Source organism: Brassica rapa, chromosome A09, assembly GCF_000309985.2.
Source record: "Brassica rapa cultivar Chiifu-401-42 chromosome A09, CAAS_Brap_v3.01, whole genome shotgun sequence".
Lineage (NCBI taxonomy): Eukaryota > Viridiplantae > Streptophyta > Magnoliopsida > Brassicales > Brassicaceae > Brassica > Brassica rapa.
Genome location: NC_024803.2, coordinates 32,261,186 through 32,278,052, shown reverse-complemented (window position 1 = coordinate 32,278,052; position 16,867 = coordinate 32,261,186). Strand labels below are relative to the sequence as shown.

The 16,867-nt window shown below is 36.3% G+C and overlaps 3 protein-coding genes and 2 long non-coding RNA genes across 5 annotated transcripts; 3 read left to right on the top strand and 2 right to left on the bottom strand.

Moving 5' to 3' along the window:
* Positions 1–756: 756 nt before the first annotated feature.
* Positions 757–2,093, bottom strand: LOC117127817. Its single transcript, XM_033278490.1, has 2 exons — positions 1,302–2,093; positions 757–1,251 (listed from the first exon to the last, which is right to left on the bottom strand). The coding sequence occupies exons 1-2, from the start codon at positions 2,091–2,093 to the stop codon at positions 757–759; spliced, it is 1,287 nt and encodes a 428-aa protein (XP_033134381.1).
* Positions 2,094–2,508: 415 nt separating this feature from the next.
* Positions 2,509–3,464, top strand: LOC103840985 (disease resistance protein SUMM2). Its single transcript, XM_018654887.2, has 2 exons — positions 2,509–3,120; positions 3,157–3,464. The coding sequence occupies exons 1-2, from the start codon at positions 2,560–2,562 to the stop codon at positions 3,403–3,405; spliced, it is 810 nt and encodes a 269-aa protein (XP_018510403.1). The 5' UTR covers positions 2,509–2,559; the 3' UTR covers positions 3,406–3,464.
* Positions 3,406–12,308, top strand: LOC117128534 (disease resistance protein SUMM2-like). Its single transcript, XM_033281219.1, has 2 exons — positions 3,406–4,066; positions 11,954–12,308. Exons 1-2 carry the CDS (start codon positions 3,670–3,672, stop codon positions 12,259–12,261), a joined length of 705 nt encoding a protein of 234 aa, XP_033137110.1. The 5' UTR covers positions 3,406–3,669; the 3' UTR covers positions 12,262–12,308.
* Positions 12,309–12,323: 15 nt separating this feature from the next.
* On the top strand, positions 12,324–13,436 carry LOC103840926. The gene is made up of 3 exons (XR_627746.3): positions 12,324–12,565; positions 12,997–13,120; positions 13,204–13,436. It is a non-coding gene; the product is annotated as an uncharacterized LOC103840926 (long non-coding RNA).
* On the bottom strand, positions 12,814–13,337 carry LOC117128562. The gene is made up of 2 exons (XR_004451925.1): positions 13,180–13,337; positions 12,814–13,094 (listed from the first exon to the last, which is right to left on the bottom strand). It is a non-coding gene; the product is annotated as an uncharacterized LOC117128562 (long non-coding RNA).
* Positions 13,437–16,867: the final 3,431 nt, after the last annotated feature.

Below are 16,867 nucleotides of genomic sequence, written 5' to 3'. Positions count from 1 at the left end.
CGTCTAGCTTCCTCCTCTTTTGATTTGGGATATGTATGTAGCATATGCTACCAAACATTCTCATGTGTGACACATCTGGCTTGTGTCCACACCACTTCTCTATAGGAGTGACATCTTCTTCTATTGCCTTTGATGGCAACGGTTTTGAAGATATGAGGCAGTGTATACCGCTTCTGCCCATAACTTGAGCGGTAAGTCTTGTTCTGCCAACATCGATCTAGCCATCTCCACCAAGGTCCTATTCATGCGCTCTGCTGCACCATTTTGTTGTGGTGAATAAGGCAAGGTGACTTGCTTATTGATTCCTTCTTCTTCACAGAACCGGTTGAATTCTCGTGAAGTGAACTCACCACCTCCATCTGATCTCAGTGTCTTGATGGTACAATCCGACTGCTTCTCCACCATTGCTTTGAACTTCTTGAACAGTGAGAATGTCTCTGACTTTTGCTTCATGAAGTATACCCAACACATGTGAGTATGATCATCCAAGAATAGCAAAAAGTATCGGCTTCCATCAACAGACTGGTGCTGCATCAGCCCACATACATCCGTATGTACAATCTCAAGCTTCTCTCTTGTCTTAGTTTGAGATTCCTTTGGGAAGCTTTTGCGTGATTGCTTTCCAAGTCTACACGCCTCACATGCTTCCTTCTTGACTTTAAACTTTGGTAATCCCTTTACCAAGTCTTTGTCTTGCATTTGTTGCAACCTTTTGTCGCCTACATGACCAAGTCTCTTGTGCCATGTCTCCATCTTTCATTGCTCACTAGCGCTCAAGGCCTCTTCTACCTGAGCCGAACTCATCCTGATTCGATAGCTTTTGTGAGTCATTGGGATATCCATTATCCTCCTTCCTTTTGCATCATCTATGATGCATCTCTTCTCTTGGAAACTCACCCGGTATCCGCTTGAAACAATTTGTGGAACACTCAACAAATTTTTTGCCAAACCCGGAACCAAGAATACATTTCTGATGGTCTTCTTGCCACCTTTGGTCATGACGGTAATGTCTCCTTTACCGGCTGTCATGACTGTGCTTCCATTTCCAATCTTTATTGGAACCTTGATACTCCTATCAAGCTTTGAGAAGTAACTCTCCTCCTTTGTCATATGATTAGTTGCTCCACTGTCTACTAACCAGACATCTTCCATCACTGTTGTTGCTGCTTCGCTCGCACTGAACAACATGTGATCTTCATTTGAATCTTCTTCGAGACTCAGATGTGCCTTCTCTTTCTTCTTTGAGTAGCACTGATTTGCAAAGTGGCCTAACTTGCCACAATTGTAACACTCCTTGTTACTTCTGTGATCCTTCTTTGGATCTTCCTTCTTCTGTTTCCTCCAACACTCGCTCTCATTGTGGTTGTTTCTCTTGCAGAAACCGCACCACTTCTTGCCTCCTGGCGCTTTGAGTTGTCTTGTGTAACACCAGAATTTTTGTGTTTAACACGAGCATCGAATGCTCCTTCACTGGTGCTTTCTTCTCTTGCAGCCAGCCTTGCTTCATGAGCCTTCAAGATCCCGATCAACTCTGTCATCTTTGTTGAAGTCAAATCGCTTGTTTGCTCCAACACACTGACTATGCTATCGAACTTGGCTGGGAGAGAGATGAGTATCTTCTGTATGAGTTGAACATCTGACTTCTGTTCACCATGATAAGTTAATTGATTTGCCAATTCAACTATCTTATCTGTGAAGACCTTAATGTCTTCATTCTCATACATCTTCAGATTCTCATACTCCCTTCGCAATGTTTGAAGTTTAATCAAACGAACTTGAGGAGAGCCTTCATACTCCTCCTTCAATGCATCCCACGCCTCTTTGGATGTTGATGCTGCTGCAATCCGTGAGAATATATGATCCGATACAGCAGTTTGCAAGATTTGCAAAGCCAATGTATCGTTCATCATCGCTTCTTCTCTAAGCGATCTTGCCCTTGCTGTTTCAGGGGTTTCATCCACTTGTGCTGGTGGGGCTGCTACGCCTTCTTCAACCACAGACCATAACTTCCTGGTCTTGAGAATGGTTGTCATCTTGATGCTCCAGAAGTCGTACTTCTCTCCATCAAATATGGGGATTACTTGATTCTTCATCGTTTCGAATGATTCCGAAATCGTATGACAAAATCCTCTAGCCTCCTTTGCTCCACGCCAAGTGTTTCTCTTACTAGTGCTTTTTCCTTTGTCCTCTCAAACGTAAAGCTCTGATACCATGTTAATCTTTTACCAACCGCTTGTGTTACACAATGATCACAGTGTGTTACACACGAGTTCGAGAGAAAGAATAAGATAGACGTTTCAGGCTTATAAACTTTTCTGAAAATACTTTTGTATTATTGAGATTCGGTAATAATGTTTACAACAGATGATTGATCTTTATATAGAGATCGAATCAATACAAGTATAAGAGACACAACTCTTTATACTAAAGGACACAACTTGAAGAGTTACAACTCTTTGTGTAATAACATAAATAACTAACTTATGTAAATGTATCAAGGAGAGATTAGATTATAGTTTAACAGCTTTCACCACTCGTTCTAGAGACGTGTGTGGACGCATGGAGGTTGATGAACTGATGGAAGTCAGTTGTCTAGGCCCCGACAAAGCATGGGAGTTGTTTCAAAAGAAAGTTGGAGAAAGAACATTGAAAATCCATGCGGACATTCCTGATCTGGCTAGACAAGTCGCTGGAAAATGTTCTGGCTTACCATTGGCGCTCAACGTAATCGGGGAAACTATGTCATGCGAAAGTACTGTACAAGAATGGCGACGTGCAGTGGACGTTTTAACTTTATCGGCTGCAGATTTTTCAGGCATGAAAGATGAAATTCTTCCTATTCTCAAGTATAGCTATGACAGTTTAAATGGAGAGGTGGTGAAATCATGTTTTCTTTATTGCTCTACATTTCCTGAAGATTATCTTATAGATAAAGAGAGACTGGTGGATTATTGGATATGTGAGGGATTCATAGATGAAAGCCAAAGTAGAGAAAGGGCTATAAACCAAGTATATGAGATACTTGGCACCCTTGTCCGCGCATGTTTATTGGTCGAAGGAGAAATGAATAATATATCATATGTGACTATGCATGATGTGGTTCGTGACATGGCTCTATGGATCGCATCTGATCTTGGAAAGGATAAGGAGATATACATTGTGCAAGCCGGTGTTGATTTACGCAATATGCCAGATGTCAAGAATTGGAAGGGTGTTAAAAAGATGTCACTGATGCGTAACAATATTGAAAGGATATGTGGCAGCCCTGAATGCGCTCAACTTACAACTTTGTTCCTTCAGAAAAACCAATCACTGGTACATGTTTCCAGTGACTTCTTCAAGTATGTTCCAACGCTAGTTGTGTTGGATCTGTCAGGCAATTTAGGCCTTTCTGAGTTACCATAGCTTCAGTTGATATCGTTGCGGTATCTTGATTTGTCACGAACAAGCTTGGAGCAATTTCATGTTGGGTCACAAGAGTTGACAAAGCTAATCCACTTGAATCTCGAGTCCACACGGAAGCTTAAGAGCATTTCAGGGATAGCAAATTTGTCAAGTTTGAGGACACTTGGACTAGAAGGATCCAACAAGACGCTAGACGTGAGCTTACTGAAAGAGCTGCAACTTGTGGAGTATCTAGAAAATTTAACCATTGAGTTCAGTTCAGGGATGGTTTTGGAGCAATTGTTAAGCTGTCACATGTTGGTAAAATGCATTCAAAAGATGGGATTAAATAACCTTGGAGAATCAACGAGAATATTGACTTTGCCAACTATGTGTGTTCTACGTAGGCTCAACGTGTCAGGATGCAGAATGGGGGAAATACAGATTGAGAGGACAACTCCAAGTTTCCAAAACCTCTCCCGAATCGATATATGTGTTTGCTATCGTCTTAAAGATTTGACGTGGCTGGTGTTTGCTCCAAACCTTGTTGATCTTAGAGTTAAATACTCAAATCAATTGGAAGAGATTATAAACGAGGAAGTAGCTGCAAGGGTTGCAAGAGGACGTGTTCCTTTTCAAAAACTAAGAAGCCTCAACTTATCTCATTCACCTATGTTAAAGAGCATCACTACAAGAAAACACAAGTTTTACGAGGGCAGTTTTCCTCGTTACTTCGTCGTAAAAGCAGTGTTACGACGAATTAGCGAGGAAACCCGTTTCGTCGTTATACGTTTGTCGTAACGCATATATCCTCGCTAATTCGTCGTAAGTTAGCGAGGAAATAATTTCGTCGTAAAAGCGAAGGAGGATATTTCGTCGTAAAGACCACGTAAAGATTCCACGTAAGGACGTCGCTAAGTTTCCTCGTAAATACCACGAAAAACTTTCCTCGTAAAACCCACGTAAATAAATACTCGTAAAATTAACGTAAATACCTTGACAGCTTTCCACGTAAAGAAAACGTAAAAACCTTGATAGATTTCCACGTTATTTCCTTGTAAATGTTTCCTCGTAAAAACCACGTTAAGCTTCCACGTAAAGAAGCCGCAAAATTAGCTACGAATTTACTTCGTTTCATTATTTTATAGAAATATAAAAAATTATAATTATAAATATAATTTAAATTATTTAAATTATTAATAAAATTAAAATTCTAAAAAAATCAAAACCAAAATATTTTATATATAAATAAGTTTTGAATTCATAATACAAGAACCGAAATTAAAAAGAACTAAGGGTGGTCGTTAATTAATCGCCTCGTAGAATTCATCACTCCTCGCCTGAACATCCGCCTCGGCATGTGAGTCGTCGGTCGGTGACTGGCCTGGGATAGGATTTTGTTGTCGCATGGTCCTCAACAAAGTCGCCCATTCCGGATTTGTGGCCGCTACAACGTCCAAGAAGCCCTCGAGTCCACCCATACGAGATCGCAGCTGAGTAGACTCTCTACGCAGCTGAGTAGACTCTCTACGCAGCTCTTCGGACTCCCTACGCAGCTGAGAGACTTCATCATCCCGTCGCTGAACATAAGACGATGTCGCTCTCGGAACATCGTTGACGGAACCAATCCCCAACGTCCGTCCCTTTTTTTTAGGGACAACCTTAAAAACAAAAAATAAATTTTGTTAGTAAAAATTTAAAGTTAAATTAAATGAATATTTAAAAAAATTAAAATTTTAGAAAATTTACCTCCTCGTAAAGCTTATCCACTTCAGGTGTGGATAAGGTGACGGGTAATCCATCGGTGGACTGTTGGGTCAGCTGGGTCTGGCGTTCTTCAACCCGAGCAGCCAAATCGTTGTAGATTTGCTCGGACTTGCCATCTATAAATCGGCCCGCCTTGTTCTTGTGGGTCCTCTCGTAAAGTTGCATAAGAGACGGGAATTCTCCCGTCTCTTTGGCCTAAAAAAACATTTAAGAAAGTTGTTAATTAGAATATATATAAAAATATACTAAAAATTTAATATAATTAAATTTTTAATTACCATTTCCAAACGGACACCGGCGTGGGGTTTTTGGCCCGTAGTGTGAAGCATCGGCCCGTTCCCGTGCTCATCGACTGTGTTACGGGAGTTAGAGCAAGACTGGGCGATTCTAATGGAATCAGGAAGACGCCAATATCGGATGAGGCCATCCCAGACATCCGTGGTGAGCTCAGCGGGTTTGCCACGCTCATACCCCTTCACGATCCAGTCACCCTTCTAGTTGGAGACCGTGTCCAACAAGCGAACTTTCGCCTTCGCTTAAAACTTCTTCCTCACCCTCTCAGTGATCCCGAGGTCCAATTATATTTTTGCTGTTGGAAAAAATAATTTATAATTAGTTTTTCAGAAAAAAAAATATATATAAATAATAAAAAAATTTAAAGATATATATTTAATTAATAGAACTTACAGCGTAAATTTTGAACCACGTCTTTCTGACGTAGTGGGGCGTCGTTTTCCAGTTCGGATGTGCCATGGAGAAGTAACCTTTTATCGTGTCGGTTACGTCCGATGCAAGACATCCGTCAATCCCCCACCTGAAAAATACAAATTTAAAATATAAATTATTTTTTAAAGTTATAAAAAATTTAAAAAGAATAAAAAAATAATGAAACATACCATAAAGTTCCGTCCGGTCGGTCGGGGTCGATGACTGGTAAACCTTCTCTGCCTGGCAGACGGAGAATGTCCTCTACGGTGTACTGCGAGTAAGGAGCACTCGGAGGCACCATCAAATCGGGATGAATCTCGGCCGCGGGCATCGGAGGTGCCGGCATCGTAGGAGGCACAGGAGGAGGAGGCATCTGGGGAGGCACGTGAAGAACCGATGGTGCACTAGAAGAAGGAGATCCAATGACTCTCTGAGTGTACTGAGTCTCGGGGACAGTCTCCTGACCCGAAGAACCGGGAGCTGAAGAAGACGACGGGTCTAAACGACTACCCGGCTCACCGAACATCTCTCTGTAATGGGCAGTAAGTCTACCTTTTCGAACCTGAGAAAAAAATTTAATTTTTTAAATTTTCGTGAACATATACTTCCCAACATTATCCACCTAATCAACACTAAATAACATAAGATCCGTAAACCTATCTAAATTCCCTATACTAACCACCTAATCTATCCTAAACTAATCAAACTAGAGAGGAATTAGAGAGACTTACCATTGCTACGAATTAGGGAGGAAGTGGAGAGGAAGTGGAGAGGAAAGACGGAGCGAGCTCGCTCGGGATATATATAAGATTACTTGTCCTCGTAATTTCCTCGTAAACTTACGAGGAATTACAGAGGCCCGCGTTTTCAGTTACGACGAAATAGCGACGAAATACAAAGGCCCGCGTTTTCGTTAACGACGTTTTTACGACGAAAAGGGTTACGTGGAATTAACGAGTTAACCAGTTACGAGGAATTAGCGAGCCTTTATTTTCTATAAATACCCACAACTTTCCTTCTCAAACCACACACACAAACTCACAAAACACACCCTATCTCAAATCACACTCCTCACCAAAATACTTTTCAAATTAGAAATATTTGAAAAAAAAAGAAGAAAAGAAGATATTAGAATTTATGTGGGTGAGACTTAAGTCTCGCCACATATAATTCTAGTATCTTTCTTTTTTTCATTTTTTCTAGTTTTTATACTATGAGGAAGTAGCAAGTCCCGCTTTTCACCAATTTAGAAAATTTGGAAAAAAAAGAAGAGAAGAAGATATTTGGAACTCATGTGGTCGAGACTTACGTAAGTCTCGCCAAATGTGATTCAAGCATCTTTCTTATCTTCTTTTTTTTAGTATTTTTAATATTTTCGTCGTAATATCGTCGTTAGTTTACGACTCTTTTACGACGATTTTGGCTTACGTGGAATTAGCGTGCCCCGCTTTTTTAATTTCGTCGTAAACTCCTCGTGGCCTTACGAGGTGTTTACGACGAAATCATCCTACGTGGAATTAATGAGTGCCTCCTTCGTCATTTACTTTACATGGTATTTACGTCAATTTACTTTACGAGGTCTTTACGACGATTCTGTCCTACGTGGAATTAAAGAGTGCCTCCTTCGTCATTTACTTTACGTGGTATTTACGTCAATTTACCTTACGAGGTCTTTACGACGATTCTGTCCTACGTGGAATAAACGAGGATTACGTCGTACATTCGACGTCAAATTACGAGGAATTAACGAGCAGTACGTTTAAATCCCTAAAATCCGAAACCCCAAAACCCCATATTCCTTATCTTCTACTTCATATATTCCAAACCCCATGTTTATTTCCATTCCAAACCACAATTCCCACATTTACTTATTTATAAAACAAACTCCCACAATTTCTTATTCATAAAACAAACTCCCACATTACCTTATTCATAAAACAAACTCTCACATTACCTTATTCATAAAACAAACTACACAAAATCAAATACATCAATCGGATACATCGACATTCTCGTCATCACTAGAAATATCATCATTTTCATTAAACTCGTCTTCTACAGCTTCGTCTGTGGCATCATCGGTAAGATCTTCGTATTCGTGATTATGCGGATCAATGAGAAGGATGTCATCAACTTCTTGTTCAGGTTCCTCGACTTCATTTATCTGTTCTTCTTGCAATGGTGGTTCTTCTCCACTGATGATTCGTCCTCGAGGTGTAACTTTGATCACTGCTAACCAATTTATACCCGAATCTCTCATCCGAGGGTATGGAAGGAAGCTAACTTGGTCTGCTTGTGAAGCTAAGATGAAAGGCTCGAATTTGTTGTACCGACGTCCACCGTTGACATCAACTACACCAAATTTGTTAGACCGAACACCTCTGTTGACGACGGGGTCGAACCATTCACATTTGAAGATGACGCATTTCAGCTTCAGTATCCCTGGAAATTCGACTTCAATAATCTCCGTCAAGATCCCGTAGAAATCTGTTTCCCCTTTCACACATATTCCATAGTTACTGGTCGCCCGCTGTCTACCATACTCATATGTGTGAAAAGTGTAGCCTCGTGTGAAATACATCTGTGATGTGGTGACCTTTACAAGTGGAGATTGAATTACTTCGTGTAACCACTTAGGATAATCTGCATCGTCGTCATAATCAACCTGCAAAAATAAAGAGAACATTAAAATACAAATCATGTATGAAAAAATAGTTTGAGTTATAATACCTGATTCCGCAACCACTTAATGAAGTGCTGATCTTTCCTTTTGTCTACGTCACTTGTGGATATACCAGGAAATGTTTCTTCGACTTGAGAAACAAATAGGCTGTAAAATTAATCACATTTCATAGGAATGAATCTCTTGCAATTATATAATTAATTATATGTGTTTTGAAGTGTCCATATATGTTACCTTTCAAAATAACGCATCAATGGATCCTCGCAATTGAGTAGAATATAGGTGTGTGCACTATGAGCGTCTTGTTCACTCGACCACCAAACCTCTTTAGACTTCCCACCGAGTCGTCCAATCTGGCTAAAGATGTCTGGAACACCAGCAACTGCATATGTTGGCGCAACTCCACCATCATCATATCTTCTTGGAGCTCTTCTACGGGTACGTACTTTTGACGCAAAGTAGTACGATGTGAAGTGAGAAACTTCTTCCGTCAAACTTCCAGCAATTATAGAACCTTCAACTTTGGCGAGGTTCTTTGCTTTTCCCTTCAAATATTTCATGGCTCGCTCATACTGATACATCCATCCGTAATGTACAGGTCCACGAAGCAATGCTTCATATGGGAGGTGGACAGCTAGATGCTCCATGACGTCAAAAAATCCAGGAGGAAATATCTTCTCCAAGTTGCACAATAAGATGGGAATGTTCTCCTGAAGCTGTTCTACAACTTCTTCTTTAAGAGTGCGTGTGCTCAGATCCCTGAAAAATGCTCCAATGCCTTTTATATTCCAAAAACAATTAAACACATTGTTAGTCGTATATTATTTTGCAAACTAGACCGTTATAAAATTATTGTGATATAAAACACTACGAACCTGCAAGTGCTTCATGTACGTTTGTTGGAAGTAGCTCCGCAAATGCAAAGGGCAGTAGTCGTTGCATAAAGACATGACAATCATGACTCTTCATCCCAGAGAACTTTTGACCCTTTTCAACACATCTAGAGAGATTTGAAACATACCCATCGGGGAACTTCACTTCTGATGCCACCCAGTTGAACAACACCGACTTTTTTTCTGAAGACAGTCTGAATATCGGAACGGAACTTGTCCATTGCTTTTAATATGTAACTCGCTTCTTGAGCAAATATCCGGCAAGTCCAACCTCGATTTTATGTTGTCTTTTGTCTTCCCTGGGACATTCAATATTGTATTCATGATGTTCTCAAAGAAATTCTTCTCTATATGCATCACATCGAGGTTGTGGCGCAGAAGAAGATCCTTCCAATATGGCAACTCCCAAAATATACTCTTCTTGTGCCAGTTGTGATGAACACCGTAAGAATCAGGCATATTACGAGGGACATGCCAATTACCACCCCAACGAACTGTTTCGTTAGCTCCGTAGTAGTCGATTTGTGCTTCAATTTGTTCTCCAGTTAGATATGGTGGAGAAGTGTCTCTCACAACCCTTTTGTGCCTAAACAAATTCTTGTTTCTTCGGTAAGGATGGCCAATGGGAAGAAATCGACGATGACAATCAAACCAACTTGTCTTCCTACCATTCTTCAGTTGAAACGCATCTGTCGTTCCATTACAATATGGACAAGCTAATCTCCCATGTGTAGTCCATCCAGACAACATCCCATATGCAGGAAAGTCACTTATGGTCCACAAAAGCATAGCTCGCATCGTAAAATTCGTCTTCGTTGAACAGTCATACGTCCTCACCCCTGTTGACCACAAATCCTTCAACTCTTTTATCAGTGGTTGTAGGAAAACATCCAGGGACCTTTTTGGATGGTTCGGACCAGGTATCAATATCGTCAAGAATAGCAACTCCCGTTGCATGCACATCTCCGGTGGCAGGTTGTATGGCGTAAGAAAGACTGGCCACAATGAATATTGTCTCCCTGACATTCCGAACGGACTAAATCCATCTGTGCATAATCCGAGATACACATTCCGGCTATTGCTAGCAAAATCCGGATGTACTTTGTTGAAATGTTTCCAGGCTCTTGCATCTGATGGATGAGTCATCTCACCATCCGTCTGAGTATGCTCGGCATGCCATCTCATCTTTGCAGCAGTCTGCTCTGATTGATACAATCTTTTCAATCTGTCTGTAATTGGTAGGTACCACATCCTTTGGTACGGTACCCTATTACGTCCCCGTCCTTGCGGCTTGAATCGTGGCTTCTTGCAGAATCGACATACTTCTAGCTTCTCATCATCTCCCCAATAGATCATGCAGTTGTCGATGCAGACATCTATCATCTCCGAAGGCAACCCAAGACTATAAACTAATTTCTGAATCTCATAATAAGAATCAGCAGACACATTGTCTTCCGGCAAATACTCTTTAAACAAGTCCGCCCATTCGTTCATGCAACTTTCAGGTAGATTGTGATCAGTTTTAATATTCATCATTCTAGCAGCCAACGACAATTTAGAGAGACCTTCTCTACAACCACTGTAAAGTGGTTGATTCGCCGCGTTTAACATTCCGTAAAACTTTTTTGCATCTATATTAGGTTCTTCATCTTCATCATGAGCTACGAATGCATCAGCTACCATATCATGAACCCTATCATAATCTACCATCTCCTCCTGATGGTAACTATGTTCATTATGCAAATGATGATTAACCGGTTCTTCCTGAAAATTGCTATTACTACTACTAGCTTCATTCTGATCATAATTATAACCTTCCCCATGTTGAAACCAGATATAGTAATTTGGCGTGAAACCTCTATTTATTAAATGCTTCCAAACATTTTCACGGTTTGCCAATTTCGAATTGTTGCATTTCCGACAAGGACAGAACATCTTACCACTTTCTTGGGCGAGCGGTGTTGAATCTGCTTGGTGCATAAATGTCTCCAGCCCCGCAAGGTATTCTTTCGTCACTCTCCCGTTAGCATCTCTATGCATATACATCCAATTCCGCAACTCGTAAATAGTCCCAGAGCCAGCCATTTTTTTTTCTTTCACGTTTTTTGTTGTTGGTGTGTTTAAAATGATGTTCCAACATCCATATTTATAGAAAATTTCGAATCTGGTAGTTGTAATTTTACTATGAAATTACGACGAAAATTAATTGTATGGCCAAAAAAAAACGTGAGCCACCTACCAAGTTGGTGGATTCAAAATTTCCTCGTTAAGTACACGTAAAATATTTCGTCGTAAAGCACTCGCGAAATTTACGTGGCTTTTACGAGGAAAAACTATTTCCTCGTAAAAGCCACGTCAATTTACATCGTCTTTACGACGAATATTTTTTATCGTTAACTTACGACGAAATAACGATGCTTTTCTTTCTCAACGTACTTTCCTCGCAAAATCAACGTTTTTTTACGAGGATTATTTTTCCTCGTTAAACTTCCTCGTTAAAGTTACGTTTTCTTGTAGTGCATATACTGGAGTCCTCTATCTTTTCCATGTTTAAGCAAAATCAGCATTGCAGGTTGTCCAATGCTGAGACAGCTTCCACTGGATTCTGATAGTGTCGTCAGGTTTGAAGTATTTTCAATAGAATACAGAGAGGAAGAGTGGATCAAAGAGGTTGATTGGAAAGACGAAGCTACTCAACTGCGTTTCTTGCCTTTCTGTAAGCTTGGCCCTGACCCGACAGTAACTCCAAATAAATATAATAGCCAGACTCGTTCGATAAACAGTGTAGTTGGTGTAAGGCATCAGCCAGTTAATCATTATTCTTAAAAGTGGTCAGTGGACATACGTTCGTTGTTTTCAACTTTTGTGTAACTTCATAACATCCCTTAGACCACCCGCAACGCGGGGTTTAAGTAGATCCTTAGCATTAATTCTTATGCGGGATTGATTAAAATATTAATATAAAAAAATCATAAGTTAAGAAAGAGTCCTTAACTAAGGAGATTAAGGATTTGGTCCTTGATGAGTTGGCAAAGTCCGATTGGTGAGGGTCAGGGTCGTGTTTTGTAAGGAGAAAAAAAAAGAGAAGTCGCGACAATTACATAAAAAAATTCCTCCGACGAAACAAAAGGTGATTCGGCGATCTTCGGTGTTGAAGATAAATCAGAGCGTTTTAGTTCATTATCTTTGCATTTGGAGTTGATGCATGTTGATTTCATCAATTTTTACGGTTCGATTGTGGGATTTTACTAGAATGAGGGTTTCAAATCGAATTGGGGATTTTAATCGAATTAGGATTTTCGTCTGGGTTTGCTATTTTCTTATTTCCGATTCGATTCTTTGTTGTTTCGTCGTCTGGGAATTGAACACATAATGAAAGGAATCAGAAGCAAAGATGATCTTACGGCTGCGTAAAGTTTCATTCTTTTTTCACTCAACTTTTTGATCCCTGTTTATATTTCCTTGTCTGAGAATCTTCAAGATTTGTTCTTTGGGTGATATTGATTTGATGAAAACCTGTTACAGACGTTGTTTCTGATTGGGTTTTGACAAACTTTGCAGCATGGTCTCAGCCTCAGGTGGTGGGTTGGCGTACGCTTTTGTGAGCAAAGGCTTGAAAGTAAGGCCTGCACACGCACTCTCCTGGGCTGTTTGCTACGCTGTTGCGTCAGGAACAATGTATAAGGTGATTGATTGATTGTTCATGAACCAATACAAAAAGAGTATACATATCTTTTTACTTACCACGGGTTTTTGTTCTTCTTTCAGGTGAAGGAAACAATCAGAGCAAGAAGTAAACATTCCACCAGCACCAGGGGCAAGGCTTTTGATACTTGATCATATCAAGAGGTTTGTTTACAAGCTTCTCTACTAGTACTCTCTCACATGGATCAAATATATGATAAACCGCAAGTAAGGAAAGCAGTAATTTGACACCAACCCTCCCTTTTATCTTATATGGTGGTTGTAATAACTTGGAGATATAGTTTCGAGAGACGTAACCTTGCTAGTTCATTCGCTGAAACTTTATGTTTGCTTTTAAGTAAAACCAACAATGTAACAGAAACTATTTTTTACAATTTTTTTACTTTTAAAATTTTTTAAATGTTTTACAAATTTACTTATTTTTAATGTTTTACAAATTTATTAAATGTTTTACAAATTTAATTATATTTTATTCCTAAGAATTCTATAATGGATAACACCATTGGACTAACAAATATGATTAGAGTCCTTAACTATTCAAACAAAAAAAATTAAAAAAAAAATATATTATTTTATTGTTAAGGATTCCAATGATGAGTAACACCATTGGAGTTGCTCTTATATACTAAAGAGAAGCATTGTAATAAATGCATTCATAATAGACACGTGGCAGCCTCACAATGATTTGATAATAAATATGTTAAACGCGTTCACACTATAGTCATAAATATGTTCACACTATGTACTTTGTGATTTTTTTAATATAAAACTCACATACATAGTTCCAATAAAACTCTGGATTTTTCGGTTCGAATAAAAATAGATAACGAATCAAAAGCCAAACTATATATATATTATTTTTATTGTTTACAGATAAAATTGAGTAAAATATTCATAAATTTTGATTCGATTTGTTATCCGTTTTGATTTGAACCAAAAAAATATTTGAAACTTTACGAAACAAATCAAATACTAAAATACAATATCCAAAAAAAGCAAATCACTAATACCAATATTTTTAGGAACATATATCTAATTCGATATGTTATATGCATATATATACATATATGAAAAGAATTATATATATTATACTTTATATCAGTTTTACAATATAAATTTATTATATTAGGTACTAAAATTAAAAGGTTATATAATGTTTTATTTTTGTAATAAAATGTTATTATATTATTTTTAAAATTTTATTTTATTTACGAATCAAATCGGATATTCTTTAAAATTCTAAAACATTTCGGATATCGGAGTCACCGAATATCTAGGTAGCTAAAGATCGAATTGACAAGAATGCTTCCAAAATCCAGATACTTGATATGTGTCCACCCCTATTTACGAATATAATTTTATTTTCTTTTGATGAAAAAATGACTAATGTCAAGGTCTTTTTTATTTTAAATAAATTTTAATTTTATCTTTCATGTATTATTCTGAACAAAAATGTCATTTAATATTAATTAACAATATCTTTATATATTTTCAACTATTTTTATATACTTTTTACATAAACATACATGTGCACCTTGATGTGAGCATCTTATAACTAAGTATTCACCACAGCTGAAGTATCTAATTTTTTTGAAAGTTGAAATATTTTTTCTTAATGTTTCTTTCACTACCGACCAAATTGTAGTGAAATGATTTGTCTTAATAATTTTCTTTTCTTTTTCTTAAACTATTATCTGTTTAAAAACTATAATATGAAACTATTGGTTCGACATGACAACTATCTAAACTTCATAATATGAAAATAAACATATAACATTAATTTTAGGTTTTTGTCCGAAAAAACCAAAAAATCAAATGTTTTAACCGAATAAACTAAAATGAATATTAATTTAAAATAATAGTTATATTTTAGAAGATTAAAAACAAAAAAAAACGTAAAACCTAACCAATATCCAGATTAAACAGATTTATTATCTTTTTTATTAAAAATAACAAAACTAATAATCACATTCCGCGCAAGGCGCGGGTTATTACCTAGTATAGTTTTATTTACGAATATTATAAACATACTGTTAAACTCATTTCGTTTAGTTGATATCAAAATCAGATTACAAAGTTATTACAAAAACATAAAAGCAAATTATTACATGAGTATAAATAGGCGTCATATATATATATATATATATATATATATATATATATATATATATATATATATATATATAAACATTTTAACGACGATAAACTATATATATCTATACTATTATTTGAAAACTAAATTTTTGGAATCGAGCTCTCACGTTAAAGTTAGACTGGTTAATATCGTTGTTACCCTTAATAAATTTTTATATACAATAATTTAATTAAAAACAAATTTTATATTAATAATATTAAATTTCTAAAAAGATAATTCTCATATATTTGTTGTTATCTTGAAATAATATTTTATATTTCTAAAAAATCTATACTATTATTTGCGAAGTAAATTTTTGGAATCGAGCTCTCACGTTAAAAGTTAGACTGGTTAATATCGTTGTTACCCTTAATAAATTTTTATATATAATAATTTAATTAAAAACGAATTTTATATTAATAATATTAAATTTCTAAAAAGATAATTCTCATATATTTTGTTGTTATCTTGAAATAATATTTTATATTTCTAAAAAATAAGATAATACTTATATATTGTGTTGTTATCTTTAAATAATATTTTATTATAAAAATTAAGATATAAAACAATATATAATTAAATATTAATGAAAAAATACATTTGTATAAAAGATAGTCTAAAACATTCCTAATATATGAGTGTTTTGATAAATTCAACACAATAATTAGTATATATATTTTAATGAAATTTTCTGTCATATATAAATTGTTTTATGTTTAGTATAAACTTGTTAAGAATATAAATAATAACTTAACATATTGTTTTTGAATTAAAAAAAATACAAAATAATAAATATCTATAAAAAAAAATTATGTCCACATGTGCGGGCAAGACACCTAGTATATATATATATAAACATATTAACGACGATAAACTAAGAAGTAGATTTAACTATGTTTTCACTATGATCAATCTTTTTATATGAAAGTTGTGTGTGGATATCTTTTCTCTATACAAACTCCAATTTGCTCATCACATTAGAAAACATAATATTTTAGTTAATATTTCTGAATAGTCAATAATTTGATACCATAAATTTGTATAGGCCAAAATATTAGTAAATTTTTATTTGATTTGTTATCCATTCTTATTCAAACCAAAAACTTTGATATACGTAACTTTACTAAGCAAAGAAAATATTAATATGCAATATCCGTAAGAAACAAAATAAATCACAAATACTAATATTTTTAAGAACGGATATCCGATTTGATCCGTTATATGCATATATACATATATTTAAAGAATTATATATATAAGTTATATAAATACTATATTTTATAAAATATTTACAGTATTTTTATTTATTAAATTTATTATATTATTTATTTGAATTTTAAAAAGTATGTAACTTTCAATTTTTGTAATAAAATATTATTATTTTATATTATTTAGAGATTTTTATTTATTTTAAATTTTTATTTATTTTTACGGATCGAATCCGGATATCTGGGACACCGTATATCCGGCTGACTACAAACATAAGCAAATCGAATAATTGATTATTCAGACGGTCACGAATATCTTCAAAAATCCGGATATCTATCCACTCTTGTATCAGCTTCATCCAAAAAAATGTTTTTTTTTAATATT